Source organism: Bemisia tabaci, chromosome 2, assembly GCF_918797505.1.
Source record: "Bemisia tabaci chromosome 2, PGI_BMITA_v3".
In the NCBI taxonomy this organism is placed as follows: Eukaryota; Metazoa; Arthropoda; class Insecta; order Hemiptera; family Aleyrodidae; genus Bemisia; species Bemisia tabaci.
The window spans coordinates 71,375,993-71,394,364 of NC_092794.1; the positions used below are offsets into that span (position 1 = coordinate 71,375,993).

Here is an 18,372-nt window from a genome sequence, read left to right on the forward strand (position 1 = left end):
AAGGACGGAGGCCTTCAAATAGTTCTGCGTGGATATTCCCTAATGATAAGGAAACTCCAAGCTAACGGTTACAAAATAGCTGTCTTAGTCGACGAATATGATGCGCCATTTCATCTGGCAATTGAAAAAGCAATATCAGAAACTGCGGAGGGAAAGCCTTTCGTTCTTTTCTTGGTGAATTTTATTCAAGAATTGTGATTTTGATGCGGAAGTTTTACTCGTTTTCCTTCAAGGATGGTCTAAAAATTTCTATTGATTGCGGTGTAATAATTGGGATTACCTATGTAGCAAAATCTAGCATTTTTTCTGATCTTTCGGATTTCATGGCTTACACCACCCTTGATGATTATAAATTTGGACCCTACTTCGGTTTTTTGGATCACGAGGTCAAATGGCTGATTGATTCCTCGGGGACAAACTTAACATTTGAAGGATTTGAAGAATGGTATGATGGCTATCACTATGCCGGTAATGTCATATTCAACCCGTATGCTGTTGTGTCAGCAATTCATAATGGTGTGTTTGATGATTACTGGGCAGTATCAGGCTCTCTGAGGAGGATCAGACACCTTATTAAGTGTTCAGGCAAGTTCGGTATGCTAGACCTCTATTTTCTGCTGAGTGGACGGTCATTAAGAAAAAAAATCTACCACGATTTAATATTTGAGAATCTGATACAGGACCTAGACTGAAGCTGATTACGCGACCCCGTAGGTTTGGAAAAACCACGAACTTGTCAATGCTAAGAACCTTCCTGGCCAAGGATGAAAAGGTAGAAGCAATGGACTTTTTTGCAGGTTTTAGTATCCAGAACGATACAAAGTTCGAAAAAATTAGGATGAAACATCAGCATAAGTATGTTGTTTTTCATTTTAGTTTGATGAGTGTCTCCCTCGCCTCTACGGCTTTGGAGTTTGAAAACGACTTCCTTATATACCTAAGACGGGATCTATATGCTATCTTTGGTCATTACCGTCGGTTTCTTGATCCAATGGATGAAAAAATGCTAAAAGTGTACTTACACGATAAGAACGGAGGCCTTCAAGTAGTTCTGAGTGGATATTACCTACTGATAAGGAAACTCCAAGCTAACGGTTACAAAATAGCTGTCTTAATCGACGAATATGATGCGCCATTTCATCTGGCAATTGAAAAAGCAATATCAGAAACTGCAGAGGGAAAGCCTTTCGTTCTTGGTGAATTTTATTCAAGAATTGTGATTTTGATGCGGGAGTTTTACTTGTTTTTCTTCAAGGATGGTCTAGAAATCTCTATTGATTGCGGTATATTACTTGGGATTACCAGTGTAGCAAAATCTACCATTTCTTCTGATCTTTCGGATGTCATGGCTTACACCACCCTTGATGATTATAAATTTGGACCCTACTTCGGTTTTTTGGATCACGAGGTCAAATGGCTGATTGATTCCACGGGGACAAACTTAACATTTGAAGGATTTGAAGAATGGTATGATGGCTACCACTATGCCGGTAATGTCATATTCAACCCGTATGCTGTTGTGTCAGCAATCCATAATGGTATGTTTGATGATTACTTGGCAGAATCAGGCTCTCTGAAGATGATCACACGCCTTATTAAGTGTTCAGGCAAGTTCGGTATGCTAGACCTCTATTTTCTGCTGAGTGGACGGTCATTAAGAAAAGAACTCTACCGTGATTTAATATTTGAGAATCTGATACAAACGGAAGAGTCTTATTGGACTCTTATGACCCATGTCGGATATGTCGATGCAAAACCGGACATGCGATCATCAGAAAATTACTACTTATTGCGAATTCCGAATAAGGAATTAAAAGAACATCTAACGAGAAATTTCAAAAATGAATTAGATGAAACAAAGCAGATTTATGATAGGTTTGCTGGCTCTTTTAATAATTTAAATAATGATGCCTCTGATTTTAACAAAATTATATCCGATCGTTTCAACACTCGCGCGCCTGTATATATGCTTCACGAAAAGGCGAGTTTAGAAACTTTAATAAACGTTTTCAGATCTTTATTCTCCGGTTTTGACTTCGACCACCGTTCGCTGGGCAATTTCACTCTGAATGAGACACCAGCCTATCAGATCGTATTCGTCCAAAAAGAAATTGCACATGTTTTTAACATCGCAAAGGTAGACGCCGTGTTTGCTCACAACACTTCTCATAATCTTGAACAGTTACTGAACAAACCTCTAATCAAAGAGAATTTGACAGTATTTGATAAGCTGAAAATCTCAAAAGCATTTAAAACCGCGATCATGTTCATAAAGAAAGCAGAGAGAGACGTCGGTTCCGAAGCATATTGGACTATGATCAAATCGATAGGCGAAGATGGGATAAAATTCATGATAAATCACTTTTCCCCCACATTGGGTGAGTAGCTCAACAGGACTTTTTCATCCCAATCGGAAATTCGACCTTGGTAGAAGCTTGGTACAATGTTGGCAAGGCCAGGTCTGTCACCCATACCAAAATTCTGGAACGTACCGATGTATCAAAGTTTTACTTTTTCGCTCCCCTAGGGTAGGGGTAGTATTGTCACCCTCCAAGAAAAAAAAAAGTTTTAATTTCATCATTTCTAGACGTTTTAAGGTCCCTGCAGTCAAAATAACCACACTTGAAAAAATGCGTGTCCGTCCGCCCGGCGTCCCCTAAATCTGTGCACAGCCATATGTCAGAATCTATCTGTTAAATTTCATTCAAAAATTGCAGGGAAGAACATATCTATGGTCTCCTTATGCACGTCGAACGATTTTGGGGTACGCTAAAATTTGGGTGGGGGGGGGGGGGGCTCGGGGCCAAGGTCGATTCTTAGCAAAACCACACGGACAGCTCATTTTGAGGGTTCCAATTTAAGTGCAATTCAGTATCAAAAATTCTGAAAAAAATTGAGCGTTATTTTTATGCCAAATGCAACTTTTTAGCCCTAGCTGTCTTGGAAATTCGAAAAAAGTCTCAAAACTGTCGACCCTAAGCCTCCCCCGGAAATTTTTTTAAATTTTAAATTTTTTTGAACGCATTTTGATGCTTCATGATGCAGATGTTTCATCAATCTTTGCCGAATAATTACGTTTATTTTTACAAAATTTCAGCAAATAATGCGCCCGAATTGTCGCGTTGAGTAGATTCGGAATTTTTTTGAAATTTTAACTCTACTTGGACAAATGTTGAGGCCTATATGGTGAAAATTTTAGAAAATACTAAGTGAATGAACACGGCTTTTTCAATTTAGACTCTACAAGAGAGATAATCATCCTCGACGAAGGTGTTTCCCCACAATCCAGAATTTCTGGGGGGTGGGGGGGCGGTTGCCATATGATACCATTTTCAATTGTAGTGGGGGGGGGCCCTGGCCCCTCTGCTCTTTACTTACCCTTAATAAATTGTCTTCTTCCTTTTAGGCTCATCCCCATGACTTGAGGGACCAGGTACCATTTGGAGAACATCAATTTCAAAGAATGGTCATGGATGACAATATCATAGTGGACAAGACCCCATGGATCGGGGAAGCACTTACAGGACCTAAACTGAAGCTGATTACGCGACCCCGTCGGTTTGGAAAAACCACGAACTTATCGATGCTGAGAACTTTCCTGACCAAGGATGAAGAGGTAGAAGCAATGAACCTTTTTGCAGGTTTCAGTATCCAGAACGATACAAAGTTCGAAAAAATTAGGATGAAACATCAGCATAAGTATGCTGTTTTTCATTTTAGTTTGCTGAGTCTCTCCGTCGCCTCTACGGCTTTGGAGTTTGAAAACGAATTCCTTTCATACCTAAGACACGATATATTTAAAATCTCTGGCAAGTACGGTCAGCTTCTTGAACCAAGAGAAAAAGAACGGCTAGAAGGTCACTCTTCCGATAAGGACGGAAGCCTTCAAGACGTTCTGAATGGATATTCCCTAATGATAGAGAAACTCCAAGCTAACGGTTACAAAATAGCTGTTTTAGTCGACGAATATGATGCGCCATTTCATGTGGCAATTGAAAAAGCAATATCAGAAACTGCGGAGGGAAAGCCTTTGGTTCTTGGGGAATTTTATTCAAGAACTTTGATTTTTATGCGACGGTTTTACTCGTTTTTCTTCAAGGATGGTCTAAAAATTTCTATTGATTGCGGTGTAGTAATTGGGATTACCTATGTAGCAAAATCTAGCATTTTTTCTGATCTTTCGGATTTCATGGCTTACACCACCCTTGATGATTATAAATTTGGACCCTACTTCGGTTTTTTGGATCACGAGGTCCGATGGCTGATTGATTCCTCGGGGACAAACTTAACATTTGAAGGATTTGAAGAATGGTATGATGGCTATCACTATGCCGGTAATGTCATATTCAACCCGTATGCTGTTGTGTCAGCAATTCATAATGGTGTGTTTGATGATTACTGGGCAGAATCAGGCTCTCTGAGGAGGATCAGACACCTTATTAAGTGTTCAGGCAAGTTCGGTATGCTAGACCTCTATTTTCTGCTGAGTGGACGGTCATTAAGAAAAGAACTCTACCACGATTTAATATTTGAGGATCTGATACAAACGGAAGAGTCTTATTGGACTCTTATGACCCATGTCGGATATGTCGATGCAAAACCGGACATGCAATCATCAGAAAATTACTACTTATTGCGAATTCCGAATAAGGAATTAAAAGAATATCTAACGAGAAATTTCAAAAATGAATTAGATGAAACAAAACAGATTTATGATAGGTTTGCTGGCTCTTTTAATAATTTAAATAATGATGCCTCTGATTTTAACAAAATTATATCCGATCGTTTCAACACTCGCGCGCCTGCATATATGCTTCACGAAAAGGCGAGTTTAGAAACTTTAATAAACGTTTTCAGATCTTTATTCTCCGGTTTTGACTTCGACCACCGTTCGCTGGGCAATTTCACTCTGAATGAGACACCAGCGTATCAGATCGTATTCGTCCAAAAAGAAATTGCACATGTATTTAACATCGCAAAGGTAGACGCCGTGTCTGCTCACAACACTTCTCATAATCTTGAACAGTTACTGAACAAACCTCTAATCAAAGAGAATTTGACAGTATCTGAGAAGCTGAAAATCTCAAAAGCATTTAAAACCGCGATCATGTTCATAAAGAAAGCAGGGAGAGACGTCGGTTCCGAAGCATATTGGACTATGATCAAATCGATAGGCGGTGATGGGATAAAATTCATGATAAATCACTTTTCCCCCACATTGGGTGAGTAGCTCAACAGGACTTTTTCATCCCAATCGGAAATTCGACCTTGGCACAAGCTTGGTACGACATTTTTTCACATTTGAATGTAGTGGCCAAGCTTATCTTGCTATTGTTCCCACAATGTTAGCAGAACATTTATTTTACCTCTGAGACAAGCTTGAGCCTAAAGATTGTGCTAATGTTAGGTTTGTAAAACTGCTCCAAGCCTATCCTCACAATATTGCCACAATATTGGTAGGACATTATTTTACTTCCGAGACAAACTTTGATATTCAATATTTTGACAATGTTATGTTAATAATATTGCTCCAAGCTTGCTCAGCGGATATTGTGATCATGATGTTGCCATAGACTTGTTGTAAAAATATTGCAATAATGTTGGCAGGACATTTATTTTACCTCTGAGACAAGCTTGGATTTCCAAGATTGTGGCAATGTTAGGTCAATAACATTATTCCAAGCTTGTTCTACCAATATTGTGATCATAACGATGGCTTAGACTTGTCGTACCAGAATTGCCTCTATACTGGTAAATTATTTGTCTTATCTCTGAGGCAAGGTAGGTGATAGAGCGCCGTATTACCTGCCATCCTCGCGGAGTTAATTTCTTGGCGTAATTCTGAAGATACTACAAACGAACTGTACCTTAACATTTTCATATCCCAGAAGCAAAAGTTCCCATGACGAATATTGCTATCGCTAGCGATTGCAAAAACCAACTTGTTTTTCTTTCCATCTTCCTTCTCCTTCATCTTCTTTTTCCTATATTTTCATTTCCTATTTTTCTGAATCACTGTTAACAATTTTATGAATGTTGGCAAGGCCAGGTCTGTCACTCATGCCAAAATTCTGGAACGTACCGATGTATCAAAGTTTTACTTTTTCGCTCCCCTAGGGTAGGGGTAGTATTGTCACCCTCCAAGAAAACAAAAAGTTTTGATTTCATCATTTCTAGACGTTTTAAGGCCCCTGCAGTCAAAATAACCATACTTGAAAAAATGTGTGCGTCCGCCCGGCGTCCCCTAAATCTGTGCACAGCCATATCTCAGAATCTATCTGTTAAATTTCATTCAAAAATTGCAGGGAAGAACATATCTATGGTCTCCTTATGCACGTCGAACGATTTTGGGGTACGCTAAAATGGGGGGGGGGGGGGTCGGGGCCAAGGTCGATTCTTAGTAAAACCACACGGAAAGCTCATTTTGAAGGATTGTAAAACTTTGAAAAATGCCTTTAATTCTTTAAGAGTGGGCATCAAGCACACTTCTCATTAATTTAAGTTCCTAAAAGATCTTTGGACAAAACTCAAAATTGAAGGGACACTGGTCACAAGGCGAGGGCACTTTGTTCCGCGAAATCACACGAAGAGCTCACTTTGACGGACTGCAGATTTTGAAAAAATGCCTTTAATTCTTTGAAAGATGGCACGAATGCACCACCTGGGTCATCAACTTCAGTTCCTTAAAGATCTTTGGACTAAACTCAAAATTGAAGGGTTACGCATCATGTAGCGTGGGCACTTTGATCACACGAAGAGTTCACTGAGAAGGACTGTAGATTTTGTAAAAAGGCGTTTGATCGTGTGAAAGTTGGCACAAAGCACCAACTTGGGTCATTAATTTAAGTTCCTAAAAGATCTTTTGACTAATTTCATAATTGAAGAAGCCGGGCTAACAGCAAACAGTCAATTTTCCGATAAATGAGTCGGAACACTCCTTGGTATTAGCAGCAAACGCTTTGAGTCAGGTGAAACCTAGGATTTCAAATGTATTACCTCCAAAATTACTCCGTATACACCATGCAAAATTAGACGACTACTTAGGTACTTACAGATATTAAAAGTAATTTATATTCCATTTTGATTAATTCCACGCGTTGCCGGGCCTTAAACCAAATCCTGGCAATTCCTCGAAAAAATCGAAAATTTGGCAACAATGATGGCGTCGGGACGGACTAAGAATCTCATCCAAAAATTCTGAAAAAAACTGAGCGTTATTTTTATGCCAAAACGCAACTTTTTACCCCTAGCTGTCTTGGAAATTCGAAAAAAGTTTCAAAACTGTCGACCCTAAGCCTCCCCCGGAAATTTTTTTAAATTTTAAATCTTTTTGAACGCATTTTGAGGCTTCCATGGTGCAGACGTTTCATCAATGTCTGCCGAAAAATTACGTTTATTTTTACGTAATTTCAGCAAATAATGCGCCCGAATTGTCGCGTTTAGTAGATTTGGAATTTTTTTGAAATTTTAACTCTACTTGGACAAATTTTGAGGCCTCCATGGTGAAAATTTTAGAAAATACTAAGTGCATGAACACGGCGTTTGCAATTTAGACTCTACAAGAGAGATAATCATCCTCGACGAAGGTATTTTCCCACAACCCAGAATTTCTGGGGGGGGGGGTTTGCCATATGATACTATTTTCAATTGTAGTGGGGGGGGGGCCTGGCCCCTCTCTCGTACGCCAATGCTCTTTACTTACCCTTAATAAATTGTCTTCTTCCTTTTAGGCTCATCCCCATGACTTGAGGGACCAGGTACCATTTGGAGAACATCAATTTCAAAGAATGGTCATGGATGACAATATCATAGTGGACAAGACCCCATGGATCGGGGAAGCACTTACAGGACCTAAACTGAAGCTGATTACGCGACCCCGTCGGTTTGGAAAAACCACGAACTTGTCAATGCTAGAAACCTTCCTGACGAAGGATGAAAAGGTAGAAGCAATGGACTTTTTTGCAGGTTTTAGTATCCAGAACGATACAAAGTTCGAAAAAATCAGGATGAAACATCAGCATAAGTATGCTGTTTTTCATTTTAGTTTGCTGAGTGTCTCCGTCGCCTCTACGGCTTTGGAGTTTGAAAAAGCCCTCCTTATATACCTAAGAGATGATCTACTCGAAATCTTTGTCAAGTACGATCGGCTTCTTGAACCAAGAGAAAAAGAACGGCTAAAACATTACTTACGCGATAAAGACGGAGGCCTTCAAATAGTTCTGCGTGGATATTCCCTAATGATAAGGAAACTCCAAGCTAACGGTTACAAAATAGCTGTCCTAATCGACGAATATGATGCGCCATTTCATCTGGCAATTGAAAAAGTAATATCAGAAACTGCAGAGGGAAAGCCTTTCGGTCTTGGTGAATTTTATTCAAGAATTGTGATTTTGATGCGGAAGTTTTACTCGTTTTTCTTCAAGGATGGTCTAAAAATCTCTATTGATTGCGGTGTAATAATTGGGATTACCTATGTAGCAAAATCTAGCATTTTTTCTGATCTTCCGGATTTCATGGCTTACACCACCCTTGATGATTATAAATTTGGACCCTACTTCGGTTTTTTGGATCACGAGGTCAAATGGCTGATTGATTCCTCGGGGACAAACTTAACATTTGAAGGATTTGAAGAATGGTATGATGGCTATCACTATGCCGGTAATGTCATATTCAACCCGTATGCTGTTGTGTCAGCAATTCATAATGGTGTGTTTGATGATTACTGGGCAGAATCAGGCTCTCTGAGGAGGATCAGACACCTTATTAAGTGTTCAGGCAAGTTCGGTATGCTAGACCTCTATTTTCTGCTGAGTGGACGGTCATTAAGAAAAGAACTCTACCGTGATTTAATATTTGAGAATCTGATACAAACGGAAGAGTCTTATTGGACTCTTATGACCCATGTCGGATATGTCGATGCAAAACCGGACATGCAATCATCAGAAAATTACTACTTATTGCGAATTCCGAATAAGGAATTAAAAGAATATCTAACGAGAAATTTCAAAAATGAATTAGATGAAACAAAACAGATTTATGATAGGTTTGCTGGCTCTTTTAATAATTTAAATAATGATGCCTCTGATTTTAACAAAATTATATCCGATCGTTTCAACACTCGCGCGCCTGCATATATGCTTCACGAAAAGGCGAGTTTAGAAACTTTAATAAACGTTTTCAGATCTTTATTCTCCGGTTTTGACTTCGACCACCGTTCGCTGGGCAATTTCACTCTGAATGAGACACCAGCCTATCAGATCGTATTCGTCCAAAAAGAAATTGCACATGTATTTAACATCGCAAAGGTAGACGCCGTGTCTGCTCACAACACTTCTCATAATCTTGAACAGTTACTGAACAAACCTCTAATCAAAGAGAATTTGACAGTATCTGAGAAGCTGAAAATCTCAAAAGCATTTAAAACCGCGATCATGTTCATAAAGAAAGCAGGGAGAGACGTCGGTTCCGAAGCATATTGGACTATGATCAAATCGATAGGCGGTGATGGGATAAAATTCATGATAAATCACTTTTCCCCCACATTGGGTGAGTAGCTCAACAGGACTTTTTCATCCCAATCGGAAATTTGACCTTGGTACAAGCTTGGTACGACATTTTTTCACATTTGAATGTAGTGGCCAAGCTTATCTTGCTATTGTTCCCACAATGTTAGCAGAACATTTATTTTACCTCTGATACAAGCTTGAGCCGAAAGATTGTGCTAATGTTAGGTTTGTAAAACTGCTCCAAGCCTATCCTTACAATATTGCCAAAATATTGGTAGGACATTATTTTATTTCCGAGACAAACTTTGATATTCAATATTTTGACAATGTTATGTTAATAATATTGCTCCAAGCTTGCTCAGCGGATATTGTGATCATGATGTTGCCATAGACTTGTTGTAAAAATATTGCAATAATGTTGGCAGGACATTTATTTTACCTCTGAGACAAGCTTGGATTTCCAAGATTGTGGCAATGTTAGGTCAATAACATTATTCCAAGCTTGTTCTACCAATATTGTGATCATAACGATGGCTTAAACTTATCGTACCAGAATTGCCTCTGTACTGGTAAATCATTTGTCTTATCTCTGAGGCAAGGTAGGTGATAGAGCGCCGTAATACCTGCCATCCTCGCGGAAGTAATTTCTTGGCGTCGTATTGGGCGCAATGCCTAAGGTAGGCACACGGAACATAGGAGTGCCGAGGCACTTACCTAGGCCAGCTACTTCATTAACTGTTTTCACTGGCTTCAGCACTTAAATTGGCTCCCACAACGGGCACTGCCCAGGCGAAATGAGAACCAGCCCCACTGACCGGGCGGCCGCGCGCGGACCGTTGCCAAAAGGTTCCATTTGAGCCCTTGGCCTATGAATATCGGTAAGATGGGTAAGGCGCCTATGGATCATGTGCCTAGTACGTCAAAAAGCAAAAGGTCGCAGTTTTTGCCCTTTAATTTGCCCTTAAAGGGACCGCAACGGCAGATCCGCGGCGAGCGCGCCCTGGTGGCGGAAATAGCAGACGCGGTCGAATTTTGCTCGCCGCGCACAATATTGTGTTACTCTTATGACAATATTAGAAACAGAAGCCTAAAATGTTTATTTTCTTAATACTGTAGCGATGTTAAAATGCGAATATTACTACAATATGAAAAAAATAATGTCAGGATAATATTATTTTAGGAATATTGTTTGCCCAATATTGCGCCAATACTAAGGCAATATTGCAGACAGAAGCCTTAAATGGTTATTTTCTCAATCTTGTGACAATGTTAAAGTGCGAATATTACCAGAATGTTGTAAAAATAATGTTAGCATAATATCAATTCAGCAGTTTTAGATATCCAAAATTGTGTCAATATTATGACAATATTACGAACAGAAGCCTGTAATGTTCGTTGTTCTAACGTTATTTGAATGTTAACATAAATATTACCACAGTGTAACAGAGATAACATCGTCTCAATATTATTTAACCCTAGTCTGCCTGAGCCTCTGAACCAACGAGAAAGCCTGAGCGGGGTCAATTTGACCCCAGCTGAAAATCAATTAGTTAGCTATGTTTTTTTTCATGTTTTTAGTTAATATCAGTGCACTAACCTTACAGGCCTTAACCATAAAGCATATCTAAGTTTTAAAAAACACGGCGCAGGGTATGCAACCATTTTATCATACACATGTTGCCATGTTGTTCTCAGCATGAGAAAAAAAAATCATTGTGGCTACTAAATACTGAAAACGGAAAAAATCTGAAAAATTTTGCTTGTTTTATAAGTTTCTGAAAAAAATTAAAAAGAGAAAAATGAATACACCTTCAAAGTAAGCTTTTGTGATGCTAAATGGTAAAATATATGTTATAAGGATATCTGACCCCGCTCAGGCTTTCTAGGGGTACTCGTGAATTTTTTGATCTCTCATCATGCACATCCCCCCCCCTTCAAAATCGTGTTTCTAGATGTATTTGTAGAGCTATTTGTGAAGGACAAAAAATTTCGTGCATACCACGAGAAATGGCAAAGAGTTGAAACTTCCGTGGGGTCAATCTGACCCCACTTAGGCAGACTAGGGTTAAGCAATTTTGTTTTCCTAATATTATAGGCAGAAGCCTATGGTCAGTGTTTTTTCAACATTGAGGCAATGTTAAAACTACCATATTACTGCAATATTAAAAAATCCATTTTATGACAGTTTTATTTTACCAACATTGTATAACCAATATTGTGTCAACATAGTGACAATCTTAGAATCAGCAAGCGATACCTGACGTTGGATTTCTAATATTGCTAATATTGGTGCAATATTAAAATACTAAGAACCCGCCTTACACGAAATATTGCAGCAATATTGCCGATTTGTTGGTCCTAATGCGCCTTCTAAAGTCATATTCGGAGAGTCTAAAGTTTCCTTTTTGTAACATTCCTAATTATTGAAGAGCTACGTATCCACCTAAACTACCAATTATATTTTTTGGATCTGATATTTTTCAGAACGACAATTGTCCCTTCTGTCTCCATTGGGGAAGGAGGATTATTTTTTCTTTCTTTCTCTCCTTCTTTCTTTTTTTTTCCTTAACTAAAACATTTTAAGGACATGTGCAGCGTTGACAATTTTAAAATAAAAACCCCTTTATTCAAATTTATCTCTTTTCCAAATTTTAACATGTACCTAGGTAAAGATCAATCTTTTTCTCACATCTTCTCAAACGCATTACTTTTTATTAGCTATTAGTTGATAATCAGTAATTGCTTTTTCGCAATATACCGAGCTTTGCTCCGTGGATGATTTTCGAATTCAAGATTCATTCGATATTCAACCTCCAACTTTGAATCTTGAGTGACAACCGTCGCTGAAGCCTCGGCCAGTGGTCAGTGGTCCTCTCTGCTCTTTGACCGAATATTTCTGAGTTCTTGCAATAGCCTTAGCCATGAGCTTTTCCACCCTGGATTCTGGGAAAGATTGTACCTTAATCACTTTTCACATTGTTTTGGTGACGTAGGTAGTTCCTACTCTTATTTTTTGTCCATGTTTTCTTTTGTTTTTTTATATATTTTGTTATCTTTTTCTTTTGTGCCTTCTGCACTTAAGATATGTAATTATTAAAATACGTGTTTGAGTGAAACGTATTTCTCAGTCTTTCTTCATTTCCCTGTTAGTATTTAATCATTTAGTATTTATATTTCAGTTCGCTAATTTTCGCTCTCCCACTCTATTTCGACAGGTGTAGTTGTCCAAATACTTGGATATTCACTTTGTGGGTGAATTTCAGGGTATTTCGTCAACTATGTTTTATCAACAGCTCCTCCAGTGATACGAATTGATTCCGTGTGAGCGTAGGTAAGCCGCAAAGATATGAAGATACACCACTATGTGGAATCAGGTCTGTCACTGAAGGAAGGAGATCCGTGCCCTTTAGTTTTCTATAAGGTGTGCCTCTCACAATTAGCTTGTCAACCTGTTTCTAATTCTTGCATTTTCAGAAACTACAATGTCTCCCGATCACGCAGTGATTTTTGCAGATTTTTCCGAGCCGTTTTTCCCTCCGAAAACGACTTTTGAAGTTCAAAATTTTAAAATGCCGCGTTTGCCCGCACTTTAGCGGAAATTCAATATGGCGCCGGAATTACCCCCTGGCTGATCGCCACACATTCGACCGGGCACCGTACTATGGTCCACGGACTAGATTTAACGGAACTTTATTCGAAAATGCACTGCACCGTCATAAAAGGTGTTGGATCGTATGATTTTTGGGTCGCTGATTTCATTTGACATCTTAGTTAAACAATATATCAACATCCTGACCGAGAAACTTAACTTAAGGTAAATGTAATTTCTGGCGCTTTTAAGATTGAAGATTTTCTCCACCCTATTTTGACATGTATAAAAATAACAACAAAAATATCTCTCGGTCGAGATCAGGTGATTCTTTCGGATATTTAGGCGGTAAATCCGAATATGACCTCCGTTTATGTCCATCACCCTTCAATTTTTCGGAAAAGCCGATTTTACCCGGGAAAGCTCGTTCTCCGATAAAAATTGAATTTTCCGGGATAATGAGGGGTGATAGGAAAAATCTAAGGTCATATTCGGGTTTAGCAAGTTAAAATACATAAGAATCGATATATCACACATAGAAATCATTCTGAAAATGTATTTTTAACACACTTAGAGTCCGGAAAAGGTTTTACCCAAAAGGCTTTGGAAAATCGGCATCGTCGGAGAACTGGAGGGTGATAAAAAAAAACCTAGGTCATATTAAGATTTAGCAGCTTAATATATATAACAGAATCTCTTTACCGCGGGTCCGGTATAATTCATCAACATGAATTGCAATTATAGCAAAAATACGTCAAATTTGCTCATTTTACCGGGAAAAAGTCGCTTTTTCGGAAAAGTGAGAGGTGATAAGAAAAAACCAAGGTCATTTTTGGACTCAGTATATCAAAATATATCGGAATATTTTTATTTTGTACCTATAAAAAATTTAACAGTCACAACAACGCCAAAAATGCATGGAATATTCCACATTTCCGTTCTTCCTCTTTGTTTCCGTCCTCGGATTTCGATTCGGTTCGGTGAAAAGATCGGAGTCTATCACATTGGGTTTAAACTAGTAGTTCAGGTAAGTGTCCTTGGTGACATTTTGTCTCTGAACAGAAATGGAGTAATTTATGCAGATACACGGCAAGACTGCACATATGCCACCTAAGCGTCCGTAATAATTTGTGTCTTACGAGGTGCTGCCGCCCGTGAACTTTCACTAGGATCAAGTCGAAGAAATTAGCCAAAACTTGATGTGACGGAACGGAATCGCAGACTTTAAACAAGGTAGAAACTTGGGGGACTTTGGGCTAGCGGCCACGGCGAAATGTGCGCTGCGCAATGTTTCCTAGGAAGACAATGGGACATTGATGCTCTGAGACTCCCTCTTTGTCACGACTTTGGAAAAATCTTTTTAAATTTCCTATCCAACGCCAGTTCTGCTCCAACTCTGTATATAATCTTTCAAATTTTATTTTTAGAAAATTTAGCACGGAAGTAACATGGCGCCGATATTCCAGACAAATCCGGAATTCGAAGTATGACAAAACGGACCATACCGCCCGATTTTTCTGCTTAAATCATAACTCATGATGTAATTTCAATTACCTTTTATAGGATGACGCTCTCCATAAACTACACCATTTCCAAGAAAATCGATGATAAAAATCATCCGTACCGGCCTACGTCATCAAAAAAAGTCCAAGATGTCCAGAATACGAACAGATCTCCTATGGATCTCCTTATTTCTCAGAGGCGAGCCCTGAATCGCTTCTTCCCGTGAATTAGACAGAATATCAAGAATTGGGAAAGAACGGTTCTCCTAAAAGTTTGCGACGTGGCAAATCAACGACTCTGTTTTTGCAGCCTTGCGAAGAATTCATCACCTTCCGGCCAAAGCATCACAAGCGCCATGCGACGTTTACAAATTTCCGCCGCCATTTTATTTGTTCATAGAGACATTGTTCAACGAAACTGTCGGAAAATTTCACGGAATTTTCTTTGTGCTGCCGATTAAATTCAGTGAAATTCTCAAACAGTTTCAACCAACAATTTCTCTGTAAAAAAATAAAATGGCGGCGGAAATTTTGAAAGGTCGCATGGATCTTGTGATATTTTGTCCGGAAGGTGACGAATGGAGATGTTGCATGTACATGAGGAATTTACGATTTGACTATTGATCCTTCAGTAAAAGTTCGCGAGAAACACGATTATGCCACTGGTTTTCTTTGAAATTAACTCCCAAGCTCAAAAAAAGCTCTCAAGTCGTGGCCAAAATGGATGGGATATCCCACGCTATCCTGAGAGTCCACCTCTACATCAAGACTCTCCATGCAAAGACGCGGAGCAATTACATTAGCAGGGTTGCCGAGTTTTCAGTTTTAGAGTCCCTAAATAAAATGGTAGCCCTGTCAATGTATTTGCTCCCTATCTTTGCATTAAGAGTTTGTCTTGATGTAGAGGTGGACTCTCAGGATAGCGTGGGATATCCCCTCCAATTTGACCACGATTTGAGAGCTTTTTTTAAGCTTGGAAGTTGATTTCAGAGAAAACTAGTGGCCCATCGTGTTTCTCGCGAACTTTTACGTAAGAATCAACAGTCAAATTGCTAATCCCTCACACGTGCAACATCTTCATTAATGTTTCTTTTTTATCCACGCATTGGTTTTAACGCACGTGCTTCTTAAGGAGCGTAGTCAGTCTTGATGGGGAGACGAAAGGACAGCCGGAAAAGGCGTAGTTGAGACTTCCTAAAACGTGTTGTTTTCAAGACAGTCGTCCTCCGACTCGGAGATAGAAATGCACTACTCAGCAGTAAATCAGCGAATCTGAAGGCACCTTTTGCCTTCTTTACGTGCGGATTCGCCCGATTTCTGACTGTTTCCCCTCTGTTTTGATCGAGGGTCCTCGGTTATAATGAGCACTTGAGGGTCTTGTCGAGGGGTATTAATTGTGGCGAAAAAAGGGCAATCGATGGAACTATTTCAGGGAGGGATGGGTGAGAGCAGCATTGTCGCTTCTCAAGCGAAATCATCGGAATTTTGAATGCAACCAGCAATGCAACGGAGCCGGAGAAAAAACGCGTGTTTTAAACCAAGTATTCCACTTCAGAGAAAAAATCTGCCGTGTTATGCAAGAACGTCGTAAAGCCATCAAGATTTTCCCGCGTTTTTTAGAACTTAACACTTCATAAAATAAAAACCGTTTTACCCATGCACTCAAATTGTCAGGCTAAGTTTTTGATAGTGTTTGCAAAAGAATTCTGTAAAAACATTGTCCAAAGGTACACACGTTTTTTTGCTATGAATCATTGTTCCCAAAAAATTTAAAATGGCGTTTACGGCGTTTTTGCGTTGCACGGCAGAAACATGAAGACGAAAAGGTCGAGATTTCTCAAAAGGAACATGATACTGCAAGAACGGAGGAGGAAGAGAAGCCTAAGAAGAAAGGGAAAGAAGAAAAATAAGACGTGAAAAGAATAAGAGGAGGAGAAGGAGGAGGAGGAGGAGGAGGAGGAGGCGGAGGAGGAGAAGGAGGAGGAGGAGGAGGAGGAGGAGGAGGAGGAAGAGGAGGAGGAGGAGGAGGAGGAGGAGGAGGAGGAGAGGAAGACTGCAGAAGAAGAAAATATGAAGGGAACATAGAAAGTCTGTTCTGAAATCCTAATTAAATTTTAGAAGTAAAAATACGATGATACTTGCTTCTTATTATGTTAGGAAGTTTTGTAGAATATTAGCCATCCTAAAGTCGAGACCATTGAACTCCTGCACTCTCACTCCTAGTGCGCATGAAATCCAGTGCCGTGGCGTGAATGATCGATTATCGATATTTCCCCATTTGAAGGTATGCTGAAGAATCAATTATTAAGGTGTTCGTTGTGAACAAGCTGTGAATTGACCTCTTTTTATAGATTTACTAGCCGTTCTGGGCGCGCTTTGCGCGTCCGTCACGGCCAGCCAAGGGGCTGCGCCCCCTGGACCCCTGATCACTCGCGTAGCGAGTGACATTCGGCTCGCTCCGCGAGCCATTCTTCTCAGTGATTGGACATTTGATCACTAAGATGTATACATTTTGGAGACTCTGGAGGCAAAAATGATTTCGTCACAGAACATTATTGCCGGAGCGTGCCATCGTTTGCACATGAATAGATGTGTGGAGATGAAGCGATGATGGGGATCGATCATTACTTCAAAAATGCATTTGACTGGGATGTCATCCCATCGGGTGGCGGAAAAAGACAAAACTCCAAAAAACCCAAAAACTTGGGTAAAGAGACTCCGGGCAAGTCACCATCCTCTTGCCAAAAACCTCCAAAAGCTCTTCTTTGTTCCCCTCTTCAGTGGAAAAAGAAAATATCACACTACGACAGTTTCCATTTCTGTCATAGAGTACCCCAAGCGGACCAAAGAACGGAACTCTTAGTCGTTTACACATTTACGTATTTAACAAAATCTCCAGGAGGTCACAGACAGGCTGGCAGCCCCTCATTGGACCAAAACGCACACCGTACCATTTTTTCCTTGTAGGTATGTGCCTCCAAAGTACATGAAATGACTCCTTGAGGGGCGGGCAAGTTTGATTGAAATTCACGTTGTCCTCTGAAAATGAGCTAAAATTTTTACCTTGAAGAAGAAGAAAATCGAGTTATCATTTTCTTCCATACACGGTAGGTATGCCTATGAGGTATGAGAGGCACCAGGAACGCCTTCCAAAATTATTGATGCAACCCGCACGACTCCGAAGTCAGCGGAAACTTTCTTGAAGCGTCTCCTAAGATTTTCCCTACGCAATAATCCCCTTCAAAAATGAATGATGCAACAAGCGCGTCCTGTTTGACCACGAAAGCTCCTCAGATGAGAAGTCTTTTGGTCTGGTCAGAAAAATATTCGAACTTTATTTTTCATCTTCTCTTCTCATTTCCCGCATTGACGGAGGCGACATTTTTTGGAAAGCATGACGCGCCCGGCCCAATGCTCTCACTGAGGATCAACCTGTAGATAGACTACTAAAAATATTTAGGAAACAGATGTTCGGGCTCACTGAGAATGAGGCCAATTTCCGAACTGATAGTACGGGATCAGAATGGAAAAAGTCAATTATGACTACGAGGAGGCTTTGTACACTTCCAAATAAACAGTGCCGTCTTTGTTGTACAAGTATTCCTGAACGATCATTCATAATGGAAGGTCATATTCTATTCGCACTTTTTTTTACGCATTGGGCCGGGCGCGTCATGCTTTCCAAAAAATGTCGCCTCCGTCAATGCGGGAAATGAGAAGAGAAGATGAAAAATAAAGTTCGAATATTTTTCTGACCAGACCAAAAGACTTCTCA

At 39.7% G+C, this 18,372-nt stretch overlaps 1 protein-coding gene across 6 annotated transcripts in view; it reads left to right on the plus strand.

The window, feature by feature from the left end:
• LOC109032038 (uncharacterized protein in vnfD 5'region) overlaps positions 1 to 12,138 on the plus strand; it is a 32,119-nt gene extending 19,981 nt beyond the window's left edge. For 5 of the 6 annotated variants that reach the window (XM_072296188.1, XM_072296192.1, XM_072296189.1 and 2 more), the window contains 2 exons: positions 3,407 to 3,616; positions 7,731 to 12,138. In XM_072296188.1, the coding sequence (XP_072152289.1) occupies positions 3,407 to 3,616; positions 7,731 to 9,554 (2,034 nt within the window). In that variant the 3' untranslated portion in view covers positions 9,555 to 12,138. Of the gene's footprint in view, positions 1 to 209; positions 773 to 3,406; positions 3,617 to 7,730 lie in introns of those variants that run through there. The other variant, XM_072296193.1, reaches the window with a different exon arrangement.
• The last annotated feature ends 6,234 nt before the right edge of the window (positions 12,139 to 18,372 follow it).